This window comes from Oryctolagus cuniculus, chromosome 16, assembly GCF_051225735.1.
Source record: "Oryctolagus cuniculus isolate XC-2025 breed Fujian yellow rabbit chromosome 16, ASM5122573v1, whole genome shotgun sequence".
NCBI classification, from domain to species: Eukaryota; Metazoa; Chordata; class Mammalia; order Lagomorpha; family Leporidae; genus Oryctolagus; species Oryctolagus cuniculus.
In genome coordinates, this window is record NC_142882.1 from 60192070 (window position 1) to 60218252 (window position 26183).

The window sequence follows — 26183 nt, forward strand, 5'->3', positions numbered from 1 at the left end:
AAGAACAAAATTGGGATTAGCATTGTGACTCAGTGGGTTAAGCTGCCACTTGTGACACTGGCATCCTGTATCAGAGTACAGTTTCAAGTTCTGGCCTCTCCATTTCTGATCCAGCTAATGCACCTAGGATAGCAGAGGAGGAGGGACCAAGTAACTGGGTCCTTGATATCAATTTAGGAAGCCACATGGAGTTCCTGGTGCCTGGTATCAGCCTGGACCACACCTGGCTAATGAGTGAACCAGCAGACCAGCAGAGGGACGATCTCTCGCCCTCTCTATCACCTTGCCTTTCAAAAAAAAAAAAAAAAAAAAAAAAAAGACGCCAAGGATTCAGTTCCATCCTGTGAGCTCCACCCTGATGATCTTATCTAATCTCAATCACCTAGTCCCTTATCACCTAAGATGATTCCTAGTCCCCACCTTCAAACACCATCATTGGATTAGGAATTTTGTGGGACCCGGAATGATCCAATTCAGAAATACAACAAAGGAGAATAGAAGTTACCAGAAACTGGGGGAAGGGAGATACAGGAATTTATTTCCTAACAGGTACAGACTTTCTGTTTGGAGCCAGCGCTGTAGCTCAACAGGCTAATCCTCCGCCTTGCAGCGCCGGCACACCGGGTTCTAGTCCCGGTTGGGGCACCAGATTCTGTCCCGGTTGCCCTCTTCCAGGCCAGCTCTCTGCTATGGCCCAGAAGTGCAGTGGAGGATGGCCCAAGTGCTTTGGCCCTGCACCCCATGGGAGACCAGGAGAAGCACCGGGCTCCTGCCTTTGGATCAGCTTGGTGGGCCAGCCGCAGCACAGCAGCCATTGGAGGGTGAACCAACGGCAAAGGAAGACCTTTCTCTCTGTCTCTCTCTCTTACTATCCACTCTGCCTGTCCAAAAAAAAAAAAAAAAAAAAAAAAAAAAAAAAAAAAAAATTCTGTTTGGAGTAAAGAAAAATTCTAGAAATGTATAGTGGTAGTGGCTGCACATTGAGATGAATGTACTGTGTACCATTGAATCGTACATTTCAAATGATAGAAATGTCTGTTCAAGGAGTTAAAATATGCTATTCTGGGGCCAGCACTGTGGTGTAGTGGGTAAAGCCACCGCCTGCAGTGCCAGCATCTCATACAGGCACTGGTTCGAGAGCTGGCTGCTCCATTTCCAATCCAGCTCTCTGCTATGGCCTGGGAAAGCAGTAGAAGATGGCCCAAAGGCTTGGGAGACCCGGAATAAGCTCCTGGCTTCAGATTGGTGCAGCTTCAGCTGTTGCGACAATTTGAGGCCTCTGCCTCTCTGTAACTCTACCTTCCAAATAAATAAACAAATCTTTAATAAAATGCTATTCTGGCACATTGATTATTCTAGTCAAAATACTTGGAAAATAGCAAGTGCAAAAGAAACTTGAATTTCATGTTATTCCTTTCATAAACATATTTTTATTGTTAATTGACTTACAGAAATCACACATCTTAGGGGAGAACAGTGCTGTTTCTTAAAAGTAGAAGATAAAATTTCCACATGAAAAACACTCTCCCGTGTTTCTGGAGACAGCTGGAACACAGGCTCTTGTCTTCCTATATGAAAAGATTTTCAGAAACAAGACAGAGATCAGAATTAAACAAGCAAGCCGGCGCCGTGGCTCAATAGGCTAATCCTCCACCTTGCGGCGCCGGCACACCGGGTTCTAGTCCCGGTTAGGGCGCCGGATTCTGTCCCGGTTGCCCCTCTTCCAGGCCAGCTCTCTGCTATGGCCAGGGAGTGCAGTGGAGGATGGCCCAGGTGCTTGGGCCCTGCATCCCATGGGAGACCAGGAAAAGCACCTGGATCCTGGCTCCTGCCATCGGATCAGCACGGTGCGCCGGCTGCAGCGGCGGCCATTGAAGGGTGAACCAACGGCAAAGGAAGACCTTTCTCTCTCTGTCTCTCTCTCTCACTGTCCACTCTGCCTGTCAAAAATTTAAAAAAAAAAAAAAAAAAAAAAAAAAAAAAGGATTAAACAAGCAAGTGAGGTTCTGTGAAGAGAATACACCTGACAGACCATGTGGGCAACTCAGCAAAGAATGAGAACCTAATCTGCATTCAGACTGTGGTTTTTATGGGGATGGGCGCACCTTTTCTCCTCCAGCCTTCCTCTTCCTCTGGGATATTGCTGGGCAGAGGCCTTTCCAGGCGTGGAATTTTGAAATTCTTCCTGGGGCTATATCAGGGCAGTGTTATTGTATTGAATAGCCCTGTGGCATGGAGCTGGAAGATTCCCCTGAGTCGTCCCTGAGAGAGGACCAGGACCTGCCTACAAGGTTATCAAACATGGGCAGGACTTTTGATGTATGAGTGCCAGACTACCTCTGAAATTTGCTTCTAAGACTGCCACGTTCCTTTCCCCATGAATTTCCCAGTTTCTTCCTCTTGGCACCTCTTACACACTTGGTAATGGCTACCTTTAAAATCCACACTCAGAGGAAAGGCTGCATCCAGTATCAGAGTGCAGGTTGGAGTGCTGGCTTCTCTGCTTCCAACCAGCTTCCTGGTACTTCATCCAAGGGGGCAACAGATGATAGCTCACATTCTTGGGCCCCTGCCACCTACGTGGGAGACCTGGATGGAGTTCCCGCCTCCTGGCTTCTGCCAAGCCCAGCCCTGGCTGTTGTGGGCAGTTGGGAGTGTACCAGTAGACGATCTCTCTCTCTTTTGCTCAGCCTTTCAAAAAGATAAAAAATAATAAACATTTTTAAAAAACTGTGCAAAGTGTAGTGACCATGTACAGCTTCAGTGTACATATTCTTCATGTTCAATGCTTTGTAATCTTCAATATAAATCTTGGGTGGTTCATTTGGCACTCTCAGAAAGCCTTAGTTTGAGTTCCTGCTCTGCTCTGGGTCCCAGCTGCATGCTAATGCCACCCCGGGACACAGCAGATGATGACTCACGCAGTTGGGTCCCTACCACCCCCATGCCAGTCTCAGGTTGAGTTCCTGGTTCCTAGCTTCTGCCTGGCCCAGCCCTTTCTGTTGAGAGCCTTGGGAAGTGAATGATCTCTCCTTGTCCTCTCTGTCTCTGCCTTTTTTTTTTTTTCCAACAGGCAGAGTGGACAGTGAGAGAGAGAGAGACAGAGAGAAAGGTCTTCCTTTTGCCGTTGGTTCACCCTCCAATGGCTGCCGCGGCCAGTGCACTGCGGCTGGCGCATAGCGCTAATCCGAAGGCAGGAGCCAGGTGCTTCTCCTGGTCTCCCATGGGTGCAGGGCCCAAGTACTTGGGCCATCCTCCACTGCACTCCCGGGCCACAGCAGAGAGCTGGCCTGGAAGAGGGGCAACTGGGACAGAATCCGGTACCCCGACCGGGACTAGAACCCGGTGTGCCAGCGCCGCAGGTGGAGGATTAGCCTATTGAGCCGCCGTGCAGAGTGGACAGTGAGAGAGAGACAGAGAGACAGAAAAGTCTTTCTTTTCCGTTGGTTCAACCCTCCCTCCCCCCAATGGCCACTGCGGCTGGTGCGCTGCAGCTGGCACACCATGCTGATCTGAAGCCAGGAGCCAGGTGCTTCCCCCTGGTCTCCCATGAGGGTGCAGGGCCCAAGCACTTGAGCCGTCCTCCACTGTACTCCTGGGCCACAGCAGAGAGCTAGATAGGAAGAGGAGCGACCAGGACAGAATCCGGCGCCCCGACCGGGACTAGAACCCCGGGGTGCTGGCGCCACAGGCAGAGGATTAGCCTGTTGAGCCGAGGCGCCACCGGCCTCTGTCTCTGCTTCTCAAAGAATGCAAACAGAAACCAAGTCTTAGTGGTATAATCAGTTTTTGCTCTGCATGCTCTGGTATTCATTCCCACCTGTAGGAAGTCTCTGTAAGTGGTTGTTCAGGTGACTTGTCCTGTTTTTAAGCAACTCTCCACTAAGATGGAGCTGTGGCCCTTGTGCTAGTCCCCTCTGTGTGACTCTTTGCTCTATGAATGTAATATTAATTTATATCTGGGACAAATTCAATCTGGGCCTTGCTGCCTGCAGTTGTCTGCTCTTGTGTTTATATCAAAGGACTTCTGTGTGGGGAGGGGGCGGACAATTTTTCAGTAGCTCCAGGCAGCTCTGTGTGTGGAGGGGGGTGGGCTACCCCATCCATCCAGGGGCAATGGCCCCAGGTCCCCAAGCAGAGGGGGACAAGCCACAGCATCTGGGCCATTCACATGGGGCAGGACTCCTATCAAACCATCCAACCGAGGATCCCCCATGAGGGTCATTTTACATTCCTCAGAGACACACAATCTTATTGGCAGTGTATCTGAGCCCAGGAGGAAAGACAATATACAATAAATAAGTTCCTGAAGAACCCCTCCCTCTGAAAAAAAGTGCAGAACTATTTGTGTACTCTGAGGCAGAACAGAATATATCATGAGGAAAATAAATCCCAGGCTTCAAAAGCCAGTAGCCCCAAGCCGCTGCAAGTACTGCTGCTGGCCAGTCGTCTGCCGGGAGTCCCCTTCTTTCCTGTGCGCTGTGGCTTGGCACTGGCAGGAAGCAGCGAGGAGCCTGGAATGCAGGTGTCAGCTTCATGGCCAGGATAGCTTGTGCTGATTGGGCTGGAAGGGCCAGGTATATACATTATGTTTTGCAGTACTGGGCAGGCTAAATGTTCCCCAGTCACACACAGCGTCTATCTACCAAGACACCTCAGGCAAAGGACCAGGAACCACTTCATATACAACTTGTTCCATCCTACCAAGGTTGTCCAATCCCTCGCCTTAGTCCCATCAACCCTGACATTCCTGACTATAGCCTCCATTGATAGGTTTTGGTTTTATTATGCTAGGTATGGGAAACATTTCCTAATCAGACCTACTATCTGCCCACCTAAAGAAGTCAGGCAAACACAAAACAACCTTTCTACATAATTCATCTTTCCACATTCAACATTCATGTAAACTTCCACCTTAACCCTATCAACCATAACACTTTAAATTTCATTTTTTCTTTCCTTCCTTCCTTTTCTTTTTTTTCCTTCCTTCCTTCCTTCCTTCCTTCCTTCCTTCCTTCCTTCCTTCCTTCCTTCCTTCCTTCCTTCGGCAGAGTTCTTGCAACCACTGGTTCACTCTCCTGATGTAAGCAATGGCAAGGGCTGGGCCAGGCTACAGGTCTTCCACACAGCTAGTAGGGACACATCACTTGAACCATTACCTGTTGCCTGCCAGGGCAGGCATTAGCAGGAAGCAAATGTTAAGACCAGAACTGGGAATGAAACCCAGGCACTTTGATGTGGGAAACAGCCATCTTAACTGTTAGGCTACATGGCCAACTCTCTGCTTGGTATATTTAGGTGAAGTCACACAATCTGCCTTCTCAGGGTAAACCCACTCCCACTGGCTTTTTCCATTCCACCATGCTGCCTCTCCCCTGGGGAATAACCTATTTTGTGTCTGGATCATGAAGAGCCATCTGTGATTGTTCCAGAATGAGCCCTGTATCAAACCAAACACACCCTTCCTTTTGGCAGCATTCACAATTTAGTTTAGTCTTTAGGACGCTGCTGCTGCCCTAAGTTTGTCACTATTCCCTGTTAGTAAAAGACTCCAGAGGGAGCTGATAATACCTAGCTACATAGTCAGGAGACTGTTTCACCCTCTATACCTTGGGTTCAGAAGTTTCTTCCTTTTGCCTTCCTTCCATGTGGAGTACCTTCGTGTTGACTAGAAATTTCAGAGCTTCTCAGACTCATGTTGTTCCAGTGGCCAAAGCTCAAAGCAAATGACTGGAACTTGTCCAGGATAAAATATTTTAGCTAATATTAGATAATAGCCAATTAATTGTATATGGCATTTTTTAAATCAATAGTTTGCATTTACTCACGTATCAAGTGAACCAACTCCTTGTAAGTCGAGGTCAGCTCTGAACAGCACTGGTGTCTTCTGGTAAATGATGCAGCACATTCCCTACCTTTGCATTCATTCTTTTCCCAAACCATACACATTCCTCAGCCAGGATCAGTCTAGAGATCATACCCAGTTTTCTCACAGCAAATGATCTGTCTTTTCGAACAACTACCAACTGTCCAGCACCAACTGGGGGCCAATAATTCCATTTGGTTCTTGTGCCGGCCTGCGGCACACTGAACTGGGTCTTCCTGAAACAGAGAGTGGGAATGCGGGGACAAGGACACAAAGAATGGAGCCAAGACAAGTCCTGATCAAGGCTCGTTAATTGAAGAAATCCAGTAGTATTTAAACATGACCAGTTGTTTACAAGAAGGAGCACAAAAGATTTACATATCAAAAAGGCTCTTAAGGTTACAATAAAACACTTAGGTGATAAATGCAGGTTACAGGTGTGACTGATTATCTGTATCATCTCTTGTGAAAGGTTTAGGTTCTTCCTGCCTCTTCCCGGAATCTCCCCTAGCCTAATTGTCTCCATTCATATGGTTAAGTGTAAACAAAGGGAGCGACTACCTGTGGCTGCCCACAGTTCTGACATTCAGAACACATTAGTGTAGATCCCACAGGTGTAGGGCTTAGTTCCAAAGTCCACCCTCACTTCAGACACCATCCTCATGGCTGCTCAGGCTACCAAACTACCGCCCAGCCTACTAACAGCATGGGCATTCCCATGGCCCACTCTCCATTTTGTAATTGTCCACAATAACTCACAGAATTCAGGGAGGGACCCACTGCCTCCCTGGGAGCACATTAGCAGGAAGCTGGAATTGGGGACAGAGCCAGCACCCAAACTCAGGCCCTATAATATAGGAAGTAGGTATTCCCAGTAGGGTCTTAACCTCTTGGTCAAGCACCCATCACTGCCTATTTTAAAAACAGAATCTTTGAGCCGGCGCCGTGGCTCAATAGGCTAATCCTCCACCTTGCGGCGCCGGCACACCGGGTTCTAGTCCCGGTCGGGGCACCGGATTCTGTCCCGGTAGCCCCTCTTCCAGGCCAGCTCTCTGCTATGGCCAGGGAGTGCAGTGGAGGATGGCCCAGGTGCTTGGGCCCTGCACCCCATGGGAGACCAGGAAAAGCACCTGGCTCCTGGCTCCTGCCAGGATCAGCGCGGTGCGCCGGCTGCAGCGGCGGCCATTGGAGGGTGAACCAACGGCAAAGGAAGACCTTTCTCTCTCTGTCTCTCTCTCACTGTCCACTCTGCCTGTCAAAAAAAAAAAAAAACAGAATCTTTGGAGAAACAATGTTCACCAACATGAAATGTTTCCCAGTTTTCCTGTTTAAGACTGAATTGTTTCCATCTCCAATCCCCACTGGGAGATAGTGGTAGGAAGATGGAAGTGTTGGAACTGAAATTTCAAAACCTTTAGTCTTGAGCTTTGCATATCTGGTGCCCAGACGCTACATCATAACTAGATGGTAACTTTACCCTCACTATAAACCACAGTTGGTGAAAAATAGTTTCTTTTGAAACAAAAAATACTTCTCACTCAGGAAACTTCCAGGATTATAGGAACTCTGTACCTGGAATAGGTGACAAAAAGCAAATATATAATTAGAGCACACTGTTAGAAAAAGGAAGTTTTTTTGAATCAAGGATATATCATGGGGGCTGGCTCCAAGGCGCAGTAGGTTAATCCTTGGCCTGCGGCGCCAGCATCCCACGTGGGCGCCAGTTCTCGTCCCAGCTCTCTGCTGTGGCCTGGGAAGGCAGTAAAAGATGGCGTAAGTCCTTGGACCCCTGCACCCACATGGGAGACCCATAGGAAGCACCTGGCTCCTGGCTTCAGATTGGTGCAGGTCAAGCCATTGTAGCCATTTGGGGAGTGAACCACTGGACGGAATACCTTTCTCTCTGTCTCTCCCTCTCACTGTCTGTTACTCTACCTCTCAAATAAATGAATAAAAAAAAATTTTTTAAAAAAGGGTATACAATGTGCGTATAGTAATTCAATAGATCAAATCTGCCTTCATACCAACCATGTCCATAGCCTTATTCATAATGGTAGGTGGGACTGGTGTGTTGGTATTTTGTTGGTAGAATTAGAAAAAATTTTAAGGATTTATTTATTTATTTGAAAGGTACAATTACGGCCGGCGCCATGGCTCAATAGGCTAATCGTCCGCCTAGTGGCACTGGCATACCAGGTTCTAGTCCCAGTCGGGGCACCGGATTCTGTCCCGGTTGCCCCTCTTCCAGGCCAGTTCTCTGCTATGGCCCGGGAGTGCAGTGGAGGATGGCCCAAGTACTTGGGCCCTGCACCCCATGGGAGACCAGGATAAGTACCTGGCTCCTGCCTTTGGATCAGCGTGGTGTGCCGGCCACGGTGGCCATTGGAGGGTGAACCAACAGCAAAGAAAAACCTTTCTCTCTGTCTCTCTCACTGTCCACTCTGCCTGTCAGGAAAAAAAAAAAAAAAAAAGGTACAATTACAATATCAAAGGGAGAGAAACAGAAAGAAAGAGATGGAGAGAGAGTGGTTTTCCATTCAGGGGTTCACTCCCTAAATAGCCACACCAGCTACACCTGGGCGAGAACAGAGCAAGGAGCTAAGCACTCCATCTGGGAAACCCATTTGGGTAGCAGGGGCCCAGGTATTTGCACCATCATGTGGGTTATTAGCAGGAAGCTGGATTGTAAGTGGAGCAGCTGGAACAGAAACCAGCATTCTGATTTAGGAAGATGAAATCTCAAGTAGTTCCTCAACCAACTACACCACAATGCCAGTGCCTAGAATTTGAATCTTGATGGGCACGTGCCACTCACGCAGGAGAGCCACAAGGAAGTCCTGGCTCTTGGCCTTGGCCTGGCCCAGGCCTGCCTATCGCAGGCATCTGGGGAGGAAGTCAGTGGAAGGAAGATCTGTTTCTGTCTCCCCTTTTTTCTCACTGAGACTCTGCCTTTCAAATAAGTTAAGCAAACTAAATAAAATGAAATAAAATAAAATGAGCAAATGTCTGTCTTTAGAGCTTGTGAGTAGGGGTCTTCTGTTCCTTGGGAGAAAGAACTCAAGCAAAGCTCTTGGCACAAGACTGGCAATGGTGGAAGCACACAAGGTGAACAGGGAACTTAGGACCACGCATCTTGGAGGAAAGCTTTTCTGAAGTCCACTCTTGATAACTTCCTTTTTGGCAATATCTTACACTTTATAGAATAGTTTGATATTACTTATTTGATAAGGAAAGAGAGGGAGAAAGAAAATGAGAGTGAGAGGGAGAGAGAAAAGCACACAGAGCTCCCACTGGTTCATATCTGAAATGCCTGCAATTCCCAGGCTCTGAACTAGCCCAACTCTAAGAGCTTTGAACTGTATCTAGATCTCTTCTGTGGGTAGCAGGGGTCCAATTACTTAAGCCATCATTTGCTGCATCTCAGGGTGAACAAGGACTCAGACTCAGATACTGCTATATGGAATGTGGGCTCCTAGACAATGCCTTAACTGCTTGGCTAATGCCCATGCTACCTACAGATTTTACATGAACTGTTATGGTTATGCCATGATTTTTAAGGTGGCCTGAATACCAAGTACTATTTGGGCAGAAGACTGACAAACATACTACTTCCTTCTCTACAGTATAGGTATAAGTTTGTGGTGCACGTGACCTATGAATTCCAGGATTTCACAGAAAAATAGATCTAGTTCTTTTTGAAAATTTAGGTTGGTGGCCAGTGCCGCGGCTCAGTAGGCTAATCCTCTGCCTTGCGGTGCTGGCACACCGGGTTCTAGTCCCGGTTGGGGCGCCGGATTCTGTCCCGGTTGCCCCTCTTCCAGGCCAGCTCTCTGCTGTGGCCCGGGAGGGCAGTGGAGGATGGCCCAAGTGCTTGGGCCCTGCACCCCATGGGAGACCAGGAGAAGCACCTGCCTCCTGCCATCGGATCAGCGCGGTGCGCCGGCCGCGGCAGCCATTGGAGGGTGAACCAACAGCAAAGGAAGACCTTTCTCTCTGTCTCTCTCTCTCTCTCTCTCTCACTGTCCACTCTGCCTGTCAAAAAAAAAAAAAAAAAAAAAAGAAAATTTAGGTTGGTGAGGTTGACCTAATAAAAAGCATCCTGAGGGGCCAGCACTGCAGTGTAGCAGCTAAGGCCTGCAGTGCTGGCATCCCATATGGGTGCCGGTTCTAGTCCTGGCTGCTCCACTTCTGACCCGGCTCTCTGCATGACCTGGGAAAACAGTAAAAGATGGCCCAAGTCGTTGGGCCCCTGCACCAAAGTGGGAGACCTTGAAGAACCTCCTGGCTCTTGGCTTTGGATCCACCCGGCTCCAGCTGTTGTGGCCATTTGGGGGGTGAACCAGCAGATAGAAGATCTCTCTCCCTCTGCCTCTGCCTCTCTGTAACTTTGCCTTTCAAATAAATAAATAAATCTTAAAAAATATCTTGTTACAAAGAAATTTTATGTTGAGCAAAAATGATGTACGAGAGATATAATACTTTTCATTGTAAATACGTCATTCAGCGGGCCAGCACTGTGGCATCCCATATGGCCACTGGTTCAAGTCCCAGCTGCTTCATTTCTGATCCAGCTCTCTGTTATGACCTGGGAAAACAGTAGAGGATAACCCAAGTCCTTGGGCCCCTGCACCCATGTGGGAGACCCGGAAAAATCTAGCTCCTAGCTTTGGATCAGCCCAGCTCTAGCTGTTGCACCCATTTGGGGAGTGAACCAGCAGATGAAGATTTCTCTCTCACTCTCTCAGCTTCTGCCTCTCTATCTCTGCCTTTCAAATAAATAAGTAAATCTTAATTAAAAAAAAAAAGCCATTCATACCACATTGAAGACATTATGTAGGCTTTATCTGGGGATGGAAAACATTTTTTTTTTCATGTCGTACCTATCAAAATAACTTCCTGTTCTATTTTGATATAATTGTACCTGTATTATTTTTCAAGGACAGCCATAACATCTATACAAGGCACGTGGATTAAACACTGGTTTATTTACACTTAGTTCTGGTGTCTAGGAAGCCAAGATGCAGGTGTCACCAAAAATTACTTCTGCTAAGGTCTCTTCCTTGATTTGAAAATCACTGTCTTCACAGGGTGTCCTCATATTGCCAGTCCTGTCTTTTGAGCCTGCATAAATCTGAGATGTCATTTCTTCTAAGGATATCAGTCATATTGGATTAGCTCCCACCCATTCAACCTCCTTTGACCTGAATTATCTCAGTCAGAATCTTATCTTCAAATGCTGTCACATTCTGTGGCATTTGACTTCAACCCATCAACCTAAGACACTCTTTTTGTATCCTTGTAGTTTCTTTTTTTTGTGTTCTTTAAAATATGGTAGTTCTATGTCACTGCCATTTTTTTTCCAGTGAAAGTCAGTTTACTGAGTGAGTGAGAAGGAAGAAGAAGGCTCTCTGACTGCCTGGAGACCAGCAGTGCAGAGCTGGGAGTTGTTGCCCCCAAAGTACTGGTCTCTTGTCAAGTTATTTTCTGCTCCCTTTTAGCCAGCCTGCCCTTTGATCCCACTATTGAGTGCTAGCTTGATTAAGCCTGTCAATCCTGTTAATCTCCCTTTAAAGATAAAGAATTTGACCTTCAAGTCTGCTAGATAGGGCAAAGCTAAAGTTCTCTTGTATTATTTTATTGATTTCATCCACTTGTGGTCCCATGGCTGGAATGACTCGTGCTCATGCACTTAGCCCATGCCTGCTGGGTAACTCCCCATCTGACATGTGGCATTCCTGCTCAGGAGAGAGGCCCTCAATGGGTGCATGGCGCTGACCTCAGGTGGGGGGTTTTGACCCTTTGTGCCAGGACAGCCAGGTGCCTGGCAAGGAAAAGGAAGGCTGCAGCGAGGATGGGCGTGTATTGGGGAAGAGCAGCCAGCTGCCTGCCTCAGTGACAACCGGGCCCCATTCAGACTCTGGGAATGAGGCAGACAGCATACATTTCCATTACCTTGACCAATACAATGTACAGGACAAGCAATGAATGCTAAAAAAAAAAGCTGCAGGGGATGGGATCAACTCTGATGTTGGGTCCTGTTAACAGTGAATAACTTAGCACATAAAACACTGGGTCTTTGTATAAGCCCAACATAGTTTGCCATCATTTTATAACCTCACACTACATTTCACATAATTTATGCTGAACAACTATTACTTTGCCGAGTTGAGTGCCTCATCCTTTAAGAGTTCCAGGAATCTGAGTGGAAGCCTCAAAGTCAGAAGAATGTGTTTATAATTCTAAATCGACTGCTTTCCCAAGCACATTGACAGGGAGCTCAATCGGAAGTGGAGCAGCCAGGACTTGAACTGGCACCCATATGGGATGCCAGCACTGCAGGTGGTGGCTTGGCCTGCTATGCCACAGTATCAGCCCCTAATTCTAAATCTAAAGCATTGTCAGAGGTTCAAAACATTTCATCAAAATAAAAATAGGTTGACATTGTATATTTAACCTGAGTACTTTAACCAAAGCTGTGGGCCAGATCTAATAAAAATTTAGTCACTCAATAATCAAAAAGATGGAGCTGGGAAAAGCTGCTAGCATTCCACATGGACACCACTTCGAGTTGCTGCTGCTGCCAGTTCAGATCCAGCTCCCTGTTAATATGCCCGAGAAGCCAGGAGAATATGGCCCCAAAGGTTGGGCCCCTGCACCCACACGGGAGATCTGGAGAAGCTCCTGACTCCTGGCTTCAGCCTGGCCCAGCCCTGGCCATTGCAGCCATTTGGGGAGTGAACCAGCTGATAGAAGATTCTCTCTCCCTTCTCTCTCTCTCTCTATGTAACTGTGATTTTCAAATAAATAAATACATTTTTTTAAAAGTCATCAGAAAGAGGAAGATAATATTAACTCTTCTAGAGGCCAGTGCTGTGGCGCAGCGGGTTAAAGCCCTGGCCTGATGCGCCTGCATCCCATATGGGCGCTGGTTCTAGTCCCAGCTGCTCCTCTTCCAATCCAGCTCTCTGCTATGGCCTGGGAAAGTAGTAGAAGATGGCCCAAGTCCTTGGGCCCCTGCACCCATGTGGGATACCTGGAAGAAGCTCCCAGCTTTAGCTTTGCCCTATCTAGCAGACTTGTAGGTCAAATTCTATAGCTCAGCATAATAGTTCCATTTTCAATATCCAGGTCTTTTGCATATAATGAAATCACAGAGCCTCAGAGAAAGGGACTGAAGAAAATTAAGTCGTTAAGAAGTGGGAGGCTGGGGGCCAGCGCTCTGGTATAACGGGTTAATCCACTGCCTGCAGCTCTGGCATCCCATGTGGGCAGCGGTTTCAGTCCAGGCTGCTCTACTTTCACTGCAGCTCCCCAATATTGGCCTGGAGAAAGCAGCAGAGAATGGCCCAATGCTTGGGTCCCTGCAACCACGAGGGAGACCTGGAAGAAATTCTTGGCTCATGGCTTTGGCCTGGCCCAGCCCCAGCAACTGTAACCACTTAGGGCTTGAACCAGCATATATGGACGACTTTTCTTGTTCCCTCTCTGTAACTCTGCCCTTTAAATGTTAGAAAATAAATCATAAAAAGTGGGAGGCAGGATACCGCACCAAGGTCTGACCATACTATTTCTTCTCTTGCCATGTTTTCAGATTTATTTATTTGTTTATTTACTGCAAAGGCTGAGAGAAAGAGAGCAACACAGAAAGGTCGCCCATCTGTTGCTTCACTCCAAAAATAGATGGGAAGGAAGTCTGGAGCCTGGAATTCCACCTTGGGGTCTCCCAAATAGGAGACCCAGGGACCCAGGACTTGGGCTGACTCCCACTGCTTTTCCTCATGCAGAAGCAGCGAGCTGGTTCTGAAGCAGAGCAGCTGGGATTCTTACCTGCACTCTGATATGGGATGCAGGCAGCAGCCTAACTGGCTGCGCCATCACACCAGCCCCATTACAATATGGGTTTTTTTTGTTTTTTTTTTTTTTTTTTTTTTAGATTTTATTTATTTATTTGAGAGGTAGAGTTACAGACAGTGAGAGGGAGAGACAAACAGAAAGGTCTTCCTTCCGTTGGTTCACTCCTCAGATGGCCACAATGGCCGGAGCTGCGCTGATCTGAAGCCAGGAGCCAGGAGCTTCTTCCAGTCTTCCACGCAGGTACAGGGGCCCAAGGACTTGGGTTATCCTCTACTGTTTTCCCAGACCATAGCAGACAGCTGGTCTGGAAGAGGAGTAGCTGGGACTAGAACCGGCGCCCATACAGGATGCCAGCGTCTCAAGCAGAGGATTAACCTACTGTGCCATGGCGCCGGCCCCTCCCGGGTGCCCACCGGGAGGCTGCTGTTGAGTGTCCTCAGGCAGTTTCTCAAAGACTGTCCACCAGACCCACGGACTGTTAAAGCTTAGGTTTCACGTGTTGTTTGGTCACATCAAATAGTCACAGGTTTGAAAAGCAAGTGATGGCAGAGGATCAAGGTCAATCTTCCACATGCTCTATGCTGTCAGCCAGGTTTGGAAGAGCCTGCTCTGAGTCACACTGTGTGTATCCACACATTCCCACAGGCAGCTTCCACATCTAGGGGGTTTCATAGTGACCTCATGGCCTTCCAGAAATCAGTGTGTGTGCACGTCCCACAGACACAAATCTGTTGACTCGGAGATGGCTATTTGTACATGCAGTGTGCTGTGGCATTTGAATACCAGGGTAACATTTCCGAGAAGTTACTGGGTAAGAGAAGGAACCTCAGAACCATAACCTGGAAAAATGAAGATTCACCTATGGATTCAGGAAGAATATCAGTAGAGGATTCTAATCAGAGCAGGCCAGACCACCAAGCAGGAAAACCATATAGGCCCATATTGCTTGGGGGCAAGCTCATGAGAGGGCGGAGCACTTGGTTAGCACATGCACAGCTAACCACCAATAGAGGGGCCTGTGCCACAGGTGGGGCACAGGGCGGTTCCAAGGAACCTAAAGCTGAAACACGGGCTGCCTTCCACAGAGTCGTTCCAGGCGACTGCGCTCTTTCCAGGCAGCAAGACCATTGCTGGTAGGTTGGGGAGCTGGCGAACAGGGAGGTGGGGCAGATGCGATGCTGGGGAAGAGGTAGCGAAGGTCGCCCTGGGTGAGAGAAGAGGACAGATGTTGAATGCGGTGCACCATGGGAACAAGGTGGGAGCCCGTGTGCTGAGTGCCCAGGACTGGGAGCGGGATCCCCCTGTGCTGAGGGGAGAGTTGACTTGGTCCAGTGGTGAAGGAAGGCAAGGCAGTGGCTGGATGGAAAGCCAGCTGGGGCTAAGGCCGAGAACCAGGCCTTCTGTGGTGGCCCCACTGCACTTTGCAGTTGCAAGAGCTTGATGTGGCCGGATTCCGTGCCTGTGGCCTACAGGCTAGGGATTTTGAAGGGGGTGCTTAGCATGACTCTTCCACCTCGGCAGGGATTTCAGCCAGCGCGGAGTGACAGTTCTTTCCAAAGCACACGGCGTTGGGATCTCAGTGAGTTCGATTTTCAAAGTGGACCACGAAGAGCTTTCTGGCAGCGAAGCCACACCCATGTCTACCTTTCTGAATCCAGTCAACAAGCCATTCAGCCTTGCTGGGGCAGGTAAGGAATCTCCACACATTCAATGGGATCACAGGCCCTCCCTGTAATCCATGCCTGGGCATTTTCTTTTTGAAGTTAGGCTTTGAAAAGATTAACTGAAAGGCACAGAGATAAACGAAGGCTGGAGAGACAGCTCCACTCCCCAGATAACCACAAGAAGCAAAGAGCCTAGAACAGTATCCCGGTCTCCCACGTGGGAGGCAGGGGCCTAAGCACTGGGCCATCTTGCCCTATGCATGAATGGACAGGAATAATTAGGTTTAGAAAAAGGCTTTAATAGGGTTCGATGCTGTTGCAGAGTGGATTGGCTGCCACGTGCAAAGCCAGCATGCAGCATCAATTGTCAATCCAGCGTTTCTGCTCATGGCCCGAGGAGGGTAGTGGAGATGGTCCAAGTACTTGGACCTGTACAGAGTTCCTGGACTAGTCCTCCAGGCTTGTGACCATGTGGGGAGTGAACCAGGGGATGGATGACGTCTCTTACTGTCCTTCTCACTGATGCCCTGCCAAATTAAAGGCTGGGATAGCCAAAGAACATTCCCCCTGGGCTCTGTAAGGTGTGACCAGAATACTTCGTGGGGTTCTGACAGCCATGAACTGTCCCTAGTGCTCTCTTGGCATCAGTCAGAATGAATCTGCTACAGAGCTCCAGGCACCTTTGTGCAGCCACTGCTCAGTGACGGCCCCACTGTTTGCATTCCTGTATCTAGGAAGAAGCAGAGAGGATGCTGATGTGGTGGAGCCATGTGATAAGAAGCTGTTTGAAGATGAGTTGGCCAGTGTGGAGGCTGAGCGTGATGAAGAGGAGGCCAGTGTGCCGGGGAGGCCAAGTGTACAGGAGGAGTCACAAGTGGAAAGCAATGGATCTGAGGGTGGAGGGTTGAACATGGAGGAGGCTGATGCACAGGCAGAGGCATCTGCGGAAGGAGAACCTTGTGAAGAAGGGCAGTGGGAGCTGTCTGAGGATCTGGAGGAGGGGTTCGAAGAAGAGGAGGCCGAGAATTTAGACTCTGAGTTTCAGGAAGTGAGCTGGCCCAAGTGGCAAAGGAGCTATAGGGTGGCAGAAACTTATGGCAAGTATTTTCCTTATCTCCTCCGGGAGGCAATTGGCAGAGTCAAAGTTCACAGAGAACTGCAGTGTGAGTTGGAAAAGGAATACATCTGCACATGTCCTGAAATTGAGGTCCCGGAGAAGAGGCAGAAGGTGCGCGATATGGATAGTTCTTCTTCTTCTTCTTCTTCTTCTGAGGAGGAGGAGGAAGAGGAAGAGGAAGAGAAGGAACAGAAAGAGGAGGAGAAAGAAGAGGAGGAGGAGGAGAAAGAGGAGGAGGAGGAGGAGAAAGAGGAGGAGGAGGAGGAGAAAGAGGAGGAGGAAGAGTTGGAGAAGGTGATAGAGAAGGAGGGTCGCTGCTCTGTAGTAAAGGATGTATATGAACAGGACTTTTATGAAAGAAGAGCCATTTTTTATACAAACAGAGTGTGTCCCCCACTTGAGTTAATAGTTCGGATGGGGTGGCATAGAGCCAAGGTGGACAAGGCGACTCAGTGTGAAAGCAGCTGGGAGGATGAGGAAGTTGAGTCCAGGGCCATCTCGGGACCGGAAGGGGCAGTGCAGGATCCACAGGAGCTGAGGCAGGAGGGAGCTGGGGTGTCCAGGGACAGGGGGTTCTTTTACCCACATCCCATACCAGAAGACGCCTATTCAGATATCTTCGAGTGGGCCTTTAGGGAAGTCAAAGAGGATGTGGGAATCCAATGCGATATGAGCGTGGTGGAGCCTCATCCGGTCACCTGTAAAGTGTGCGGAGGTCGGCAGGACTGGAGGTGGGAGGAGGAAGACTCGGAATCAGAAATAGACCCGTGGGAGCGGAGGCAGTTGGAAGCTTTGATGAGGGAACTGACCCGGGTGGAGGTTAGTGATGGCTATGATGATCTATACTATTAGCTGGGATGAGGGAGGCAGCTAGATGAGGGTCCCAAGCTGGACACCACAGACCCAAGCCATGCTATCACGTTATTTGATCCGCCCACTTGTCAATCAAACCGCCCACTTCACAGTATGGATTTTCCATCACCTGGTATCTGGGAGTGGAGGTGCCATATAGCCAGAGCTCTTCCAACCTCCTGAAACAGAGGTCCCCTTCTCTGGCAGGCCAGAACGAGGTGCTGAAGGTGCCCTCTCTTCATTTCCTCTCTCCCACTCCGTTTCTGACCTACGCCCATGTGTTTGTACCTTCACTGTTTTAAGAAACTTGACCACGTTCCGCACCATGTATGTACTGGCTCTTAAACTGCTTCTCTTTGACACTTTCCTCACTTCAGTAGGTTTAGGATTAACTGTGGGATCGGGAGAATGAGCCTTTAGAGCCAGAAGCCAAAGCTGAGGTTCCCTGGGCCAACCCCGGGACCCCATAGCTGACGCCGTGGCACCTGTGGTCAATGCAGGTGAAATACTCAATAGTGATTTAATCTGCACCCCAGCCTCCCAATAATTCAGTTCCTCCCTGGCTGGCCCAGTCAAGTCTGCTGGGGCAAGGAATCAGTGGAGACAGTGACGGGTCACGAGGACGCCACTGAAAAGGTACCCAAGAGGAAGAAGTGGGTGCATGAAGAGCCCGACCAAGAGAAAATGACCTTGGGTGTCTGAGGTCCATAACTGGAAGTCCAGGCCCACATCCTGTCTACAGAAGGTCATGGGTGTGGATTCCGAGGCAACAATCTGAATTGGAGGATGACCCCTAGGAATGTCCAGCTGACCCCTGGGGGCCAGGAATAAACGCTGAAGATGAGGACTGTCGTGATCAGCCACTCCCTCTCCTGAGGGTCACATCTCTGGACAGTGCTGAGAATTCCCAGCCCTGATGCCAAAGACGCTCCTCTCACGGGTATTTGTCCTGTTACTCTCAGATGTCAACTCCCTCTGTCCTTTGGCCACAGTGTTTGTTGTTGAAGAGACTGAACAAGTCAAGGTCTTTTCACCCAGACTCTTAACTCATTTGACTTGGAAAATTCATGCTTCCCATTTGTTATTTTCCTTTTGTCATTTTTCTTTTTCTTGTGTTTGACATTTTGAGGAACCGGGGCTGCTCTCCTGTTTAACTGCCTTAGTTGCCATATCCCAAACATGACAATAAAAATGTATGGTATGAAAAAAGCATGCGTGGATTTCAAAATTTTTGTATGCAAACATACTAATACTGTGGTATAATATGTGAACATGATCTAGTTTAATATACTACAGAGGGTAAGACACCAATATGAATACTGTTAAGTGAAACATGAACAAGTACCAGTTTTCTGGCAAAGATGAGGTAGATTAGGGACACTACTGATGAATTACAAGAGATTTATAAGACAATGGTAAGTGGTTGAAATGTGTTTATCCCATACCAGAGTCTTTGGGTCCAATTCCCCACTCCAACCCCTGAGCCTCTACTGTAGTAGGAAAATGCCCACGGAAGCTTCATCAGAGACTTCGGCACCATTACAATGCTTCGGCTGATTCTTCTCATTAAACAAGAGAGATTTGCAAGCTTTACTGGGAAATCATTAGGCAACCAATCAAAGTCCAGATTTGGATCCCTGTGCCTTCTTTCACTTATTTCTCAAAAAAATCTTTAAACAGTGTTCATTTTTCTTCAGTTAATACTAAAAAGTCTATACTGACATAATATAGCCTAGAACCCTCACTTTTATTTTGAAAGATTTATTTATCTGAAAGGCAGAGTTACAGAGAGGCAGAGAGAGAGAGGTCTTCTCTCTGCTGGTTCACTCCCCAGATGGCCACAACAGCCAGAACAGTGGGGATCCGAAGCCAGGAGCCAGGAGCTTCTTCTGGGTCTCCCACGCAGGTGCAGGGGTCCAAGGACCCAGGCCATAGCAGAGAACTGGATTGGAATTGGAGCAGCCGGGACTCAAACCAGAGCTCATGGGATACTGGCACTGCAGGTGGCAGCTTTACCTGTCATGCCACGGTGCTGGCCCCTTGGACCATCACTTATTTAGAGATAGACTAAAGAGCTGCTATCAGATATGTTGAGAAAATGTTTGGGTTTTTTTTCCTTGATTTTAATTTCACATGATTTTTTTAAAAATTTATTTATTCAAAATTCAGAGTTACAGACAGATCTATCTGTTGGTTCACTCCCCAGATAGCCGCAATGATCACGGCTAGGCCAGGTCAAAGTCAGAAGCCAGGAGCTTTTTCTGGGTCTCCCACATTGGTGGCAGGGGCTCAACCACTTGGGCCATCTGCCATTGCTTCCCCCAGGCCATTTGCAGGTAGCTGGATGGGAAGTGGATCAGCTGGGACACAAAACTGGTGCTCACATGGCATGCTGGCAAAACAGGCAGTGGCTTTATCTGCTACACCAAAATGCAGAGTGACCTGGGGGGGTGGAGATGGCCCTCTTCTCTTTTTAAATATTTATTTATTTGAAATTCAGAATGACAAAGGCAGTCAGAGCCCCTCCATCTGCTGGTTCTCTCCCCAAATGGCTGCATGCGTGAGAGCAACAGAGGGCTGAACTTTAATAACTGAGCCACCCATGACAGAGCCAAGCCACTCATGAGAGCAGAGCCCTCAGCACATGTCTTTTTATTTGAAAGTCAGAGTTACACACAGCGAGAGTCTTCCATCCACTGGTTCACTCCCCAATTGGCTGCAACAGCCAGAGCTGCGCCGATCCGAAGCCAGGAGCCAGGAGCTTCTTCCCAGTCTCCCACACAGGTGCAGGGGCCCAAGGACTTGGGCCATCTTCTACTGCGTTCCCAGGCCATAGCAGAGAGCTGGATCAGAAGTGGAGCAGCCAGGACTAGAATCGGCACCCGTATGGGATGCCGGCGCTTCAGGCCATGGCTTTAACCCGCTGCACCACAGCGCCTGCCCCAGCTCCTGCCATTCTTACTAGGCCCCACTTCCAACACTGTTGCCCCGGAATTCACATCTCCAACACATAGACTCTGTTCTCCAGTTCTTAGGCAAGCACTTCAGAACAAAGTAAATACTGGGGCTGTTAGGGATTATGGACTCAGAGGAAAATGAAATACCTTTCTTCCTACCTATCTCCAAAGTGCAGGAGCAAAGAAATTTATGGAATCGCGGGTTAAGCCACGCGCTGCAAGGCCAGCATCCCAAATGGCAGCAACAGTTTTGAGTCCCGGCTACCCGGTTCAGATCCAGCTTCCCGATAACGCACCAGAGAAGGCAGCAGAAGATGGCTCAAACATGCGGATCCCTGACACCCATTTGAGAGACCTGGAAGGGGTTCCAGGCTCCTGGCTTCATGTATGAAGTGCTCAGGTGAACTTACTCGGTCCCCAAACACTGAGGAGCGCCCAAGAACACTCGGCTCCTCACAGCCACGGACCCAACGCCCAAGTCGCAGCGCCAGGACTCCAAGCCGTCGCCCCCATACTCGCGTTTGTCCGGAGGATACGGCCTGCGCTGCCCTCTCCAGGCCGTGCCAGGACCTCCGGCCCAGGAAGGATTGCAAGTCCAAGGCCTGAGACGCCCCGCACCAGTCGCCGGGCCAGAGATCCAGGTGGGCAGCCGGGCCCAGGCCCCGTGGTCCCTGGCGGGGGACTCACAAGGACTCCGGGTGCTTGGGCGGCTGCAGCTGCTGCGAGTCATGCCGCCGCCACTTCTGCTCCCGGCGCCGCTGCATTTCCCGCCGGAACTCCGCATCCCGCCCCAGCCGGCGCCGCTGTCACGGCCGACGCCGCCTCCCCGCGGCCGGGCCTCGCCGCCAGGCCCGCGAGTGCCCCCTGGCGGCGGGCTCGGGCCTCGGGGGAGCTGGGCTGCTTCTCAGGGCGCGGGACCAGGGCTCAGGGACCACAGTTGCCTCTGTGAAGAGACACGAGCGAGGTGTTCATGACGCGTGAGGAAGAAGGCCAGACCCTGCCAATGCAAGCTTCCGTTTTCCAGAGCATGGGACCCGAGGTTCAAACATAGAGTATGTTGTATTCTCCGAGGTTTGGGTGGGGGATCTGAGATGAAAAGTGAATCTACAGTGAGCACGTGTGCGTCACCACTGAGCCATTCTCTCAGTAAGAACTAATTCAATCATCCAGAACGTCAGGGCGGACACTATCCTTATTTTATACACAGAGAGGGAGGTGGCCCAGAGAAGTGAGTGGCAGGACTCCGAGGGCAGAACGGTGAAGGCCGGGGGGCAGGGTATAAAGGTGTCAGGAGCTTAACTAGGATGCATTCTGAAAATTTAACTGTGACGTGGAATTATGGTCGCTGTTGAACTCTGGCATAATGCAGTAATCCGCAAAGGAAGGACAAACAACTCGGGAAATGTTTGCCTCAAATGTGGCATTCAGGGCCCAGTGTTCTGGCTGTGCCCTATCGGGTCAAGCCACTGCCTGCATCCCATAAGGACACTGGTTTGAGTCCCGGCTGCTCCACTTCCCATCCGGCTCCCTCCCAACGCTCCTGGGAAAGCAGCAGAAAATGGTCCAGTTCCTGGGCCCCTTCAGCCATGTGGGAGCCCCAATGAAACTCCTGGCTCCTGGCTTAGGCCTGGCCCAGCCCTGGCTGTTGCGGCTGTTTGGGGAGTGAACCAGCAGATGGAAAATCTCTGGTCTTCCCTCTCTCTGTAACTCTGCCTTTCAAATACATGAATACATCTTTATTTTAAAGAAAGTGGCATTCACTATGGTTAAGACCTACAATATGCAAGAGGAGCTGTTTTAAATTTATCATAGAAAAATGCAAAGGGACACACAACAGCTATGAAGAGGTATCTAAGTTCCACTGCTGTGTCCCAGAACGAGGAAGCCAGGATTCCCTGAGAGAAAATTGGTGCAAGAACCAGTCCAGTCATCACTGGAAATTTCCTGGGCCAACAAGCAGCTTGGAAATGCCTTGAAAGGTATGCCTTGGCATTCTGGTCACAAACCATCTATTGTGGAGCTCTTTATTCCATTGGTCTAATGTCTCTGTTTACATCATTACCATACTGTCTTGATGGCTGGAGATCTGTAGTGAGTTTTTAAATCACATACTGTGCTACTTCTAGCTTTGCTCTTTTTTAAGATTGTTTTTGGCTGTTTGTATCCCTTAAGATACCAGCAACTGGCCAGTGCCGTGGCTCACTAGGCTGATCCTCCGCCTGTGGCGCCGGCACACCGGGTTCTAGTCCCGGTCAGGGTGCCGGATTCTGTCCCGGTTGCTCCTCTTCCAGTCCAGCTCTCTGCTATGGCCCGGGAGTGCAGTGGAGGATGGCCCAGGTGCTTGGGCCCTGCACCCCATGGGAGACCAGGAGGAAGCGCCTGGCTCCTGGCTTCGGATCGGCGCAGAACGCCGGCCGCAACGCGCTGGCCGTAGCAGCCACTTGGGGGGTGAATCAACGGAAAAAGGAAGACCTTTCTCTCTCTCTGTCTAACTCTGCCTGTCAAAAAAAAAAAAAAAAAAAAAAAAAAAAAAAAATCAACTTGAAGGAGGAAGGAGGGACATTTTTTAAAAAAATATTTTTATTTATTTATTTGAAAGTCAAAGTTACACAGAGAGAAAAGGAGAGGCAGAGAGAGAGAGAGGGTCTTCCATCCATTGGTCCACTCCCCAATTGGCCACAATGGCTGGAGCTGTGCCGATCCAAAGCTAAGAGCCAGGAGCCTCCTCCTGGTCTTCCACGCAGGTGCAGGGGCCCAAGGACTTGAGCCATCAAATGCTGCTTTCCCAGGCCATAGTGGAGAGCTGGATCAGAAGTGGAATAGCCGGGTCTTGAACCATCACCCACATGGGATGCCGGCACTGCAGGTGGCAGCTTTACCACTACATCACAGCGCTGGCCCTGGAATTTTCTATTTCTGCAAAAAGTTGCCATTGGGATTTTAAAAAGTTATTTATTTCAGAAAGAAAGAGAACATTCCCATCTACTGGTTCATTCCCCAAATACCTACAACAGCTGGGTTGATGAAACTGGAAGCCAGGAACTCAATCCAAATCTCTCACATGGGTGGCAGGAAGCCAATTACCTTGGGCTATCACCACCCCTTCTCAGGGATCACATTAGCAGAAAGCTGGAGCCAGGGGCTGGGCACTGAAGCCAGGCATCTTGATATGGGATCTTAACTAGCAGACCAGACACCTGCTCCACATCACCGGGATTTTAACAGGAAGTGTACTGACTCTGTAGATCACTTTGGGTAATACTGACGTCTTGACAATGTTGTCTTTTTTTTTTTTTTTTTGACAGACAGAGTGGATAGTGAGAGAGAGAGACAGAGAGAAAGGTCTTCCTTTTTGCCATTGGTTCACCCTCCGATGGCCACCACGGCTGGCGCGCTGCGGCTGGCGCAGCACGCTGATCCGAAGGCAGGAGCTAGGTGCTTATCCTGGTCTCCCATGGGGTGCAGGGCCCAAGGGCTTGGGCCATCCTCCACTGCCTTCCCGGGCCACAGCAGAGAGCTGGCCTGGAAGAGGGGCAACCAGGACAGAATCTGGCGCCCCGACCGGGACTAGAACCCAGTGTGCCAGCACTGCAAGGCAGAGGATTAGCCTGTTGAGCCGCGGCGCCGGCTAATGTTAAGTCTTGTAATTCATAAACACAGATGTTTTCCCACTTATTCTTTAGCTTCTTTCCACAATGTTTTATAGTTCTCTTTTTAAAGTCTTTTGCTTCCTTGGCTAAGATTACTGCTAAGCATTGTATTATTTTACATGCTATAGTAAATAGAATTGGTTTTGTAATTTCTTTTTTTCATATTGTTTATTGTTAAAGTACAGAAATGCAGCACTTTTTATGAGGATTGTATATGCTACAACTTTGTTAGATTCATTAATCCATCCTGCCAGTTTTGTGTGTGTGTGTGTGTGTGTGTGTGTGTGGAATCTGTAGTTTTGAATCTACAATGTCACAGTTGCAAAAAGATAACTTCACTTCTACTCTTTCAACTTAGCTATTTTTATTTCCTTTTCTTAATTGTTCTGGCTAGAACTTCCAGGATACTTGGAATAGAGGTGGCAAAGGTAAGCATCTTTGTCTTATTTGGGATCATAGAGGAAAAGTTTCTTTCACCACTGAGTATGATGTTAGGTGTGGATTTTTTATTTTATTGTTTTGAGGTAGTTTCTTTCTATTCCTGACTTGTTGACTGTTTTTATCATGAGAGAATGTTGGGTTTTTTTTCAGATACTTTTTCTGCATCTATTGAAATGATCATGTGGATTTTTTTCCTTCATTGTGTTAATGCGGTATATCACAGTTATTGATTTGCATTTGTTGAAACACCCTTGCGTTCTAGGTATAAATCTCATTTAGTCACGGTGTATGATCCTGAATATGCTGTTGAATTTGTTTTTGCTAGTATTTGTTAAAGATTTTTGCAACAGTGTTCGCAAGAGATTCTCCAGAATTTTATTTTTTAAAAGATTATTTATTTATTTGACAGGCAGAGTGAAGAGAGAGACATCCTCCATCCACTGGTTCCTTCCCCAAATGGCTGCAGTAGCTGGGGCTGGGGCTGGCTCAGGCCAAAGCCAGGAACTCTATCCAGGTCTCTCACATGAGTGGCATGTGTCCAGGTACTTGAGCCATCATCTGCTGCTTCACAGGGTGTGCACTGGCAGGAAGCTGAGTTTAGCCGGGACTAAAACCAGGAGCTCCGATACGGGATGCAGGGGGTCCCAAACAGCAAGTTAACCCTGGCTACACACCTGCCCCAAGGCCATGTTCCAAAACCTAAACAAGGGGCCAGCACTGTGGCACAGCAGATTAAGCCTCTGCCTGCAGTGATGCCATTGTGTTTCAGAGTGCCAATTGGAGTCCAGGCTGCCCCTCTCTGCTCCCTGTTAATGTGCCTGGGAAAGCAGCAGAAGATGATCCAAGTCCTTGGGCCCCTGCCATCCATGCGGGAGACCAGGATGGAGTTGCAGCCTTTTGGGAATGAACCAGCAAACAGAAGATTCTGTCTCTCCTCTCTCTGTCATGCTGCCTTTTAAACAAATTAACAGATCTTTTTTTAAAAAATAGAAAATGAAACCTAAACAAATGGGATATTCATCTTATGCTTATACATTTGTCATATATTTATTAATGTTTTACAGAGTATATCATTTCCCTTATTAACATTTGTGAATCTATTTCCTTTTTTTTTTTTTTTTGTTTAAGATTTACTTTATCTTTTTGGAAGGCAGAGTTAGAGAGAGAGAGAGAGAGAGAGAGAGAGAGAATCTTCCATCTGCTGATTCACTCCCCAAATGGCCATAATGGTCAGGGCTGGGTCAGGCCAAAGCCAGGAGCCAGAAACTTCATCTGGGTCTCCCATGTGGGTGCAGAGGCCCAAAGACTTGGGCCTTCTTCCACTGCCTTCCCAGGTCCATTAGCAGGGAGCTGGATGGGAAGTGGAGCAGACAGGACTCGAACTGGCACTCATGTGGGAATGCAGCATTGCTGGCAGCACCTTAATCAGTTATGCCACAATGCAGGCCCCATGGTTTTTTTGTTTTTGTTTTTTTTTTTTTTTTTCTTCCATCAGTGGGATTTAATGACATAGATTTGTTAATATTTTTCTTCCTCATGGAATCATACTTTGAAAGACAGCACCTGAAGATGATAAATTTACCTGCACATTTTCCTCTATAATTTAATAATGTGATTTCTGCATTCAGTTCCGTTTTGGTTTGTGTGCTAAAACAGGAGTCTCTGAGCTGGGTCAGGGCGGAGTTTATTGCTTTAATTCAAGCAAGAGACCAGGAGGCCTGGATGGGAGCAGGGGAGAGTGAGGGAATAGACAGCGGCTTAGGATGTAAAAGTTAGAGGACT

At 48.6% G+C, this 26183-nt stretch overlaps 1 protein-coding gene and 1 long non-coding RNA gene across 6 annotated transcripts; one reads left to right on the forward strand and one right to left on the reverse strand.

Moving 5' to 3' along the window:
* Positions 1-985: 985 nt before the first annotated feature.
* On the reverse strand, positions 986-6384 carry LOC149121777 (uncharacterized). Of its 5 annotated transcripts, none has more exons than XR_016222607.1 (4): positions 5829-6384; positions 5610-5736; positions 2581-2691; positions 988-1568 (listed from the first exon to the last, which is right to left on the reverse strand). It is a non-coding gene; the product is annotated as an uncharacterized LOC149121777 (long non-coding RNA). The 5 variants fall into 5 exon arrangements; XR_016222605.1 differs by having other exon boundaries at positions 1390-1568; positions 2433-2691; XR_016222608.1 differs by lacking the exon at positions 2581-2691 and having other exon boundaries at positions 986-1568.
* A 7441-nt stretch (positions 6385-13825) lies between these two features.
* On the forward strand, positions 13826-18558 carry LOC127492661 (uncharacterized). Its single transcript, XM_089315489.1, has 3 exons — positions 13826-14853; positions 15242-15408; positions 16119-18558. Exons 1-3 carry the CDS (start codon positions 14477-14479, stop codon positions 17351-17353), a joined length of 1779 nt encoding a protein of 592 aa, XP_089171615.1. The 5' UTR covers positions 13826-14476; the 3' UTR covers positions 17354-18558.
* The last annotated feature ends 7625 nt before the right edge of the window (positions 18559-26183 follow it).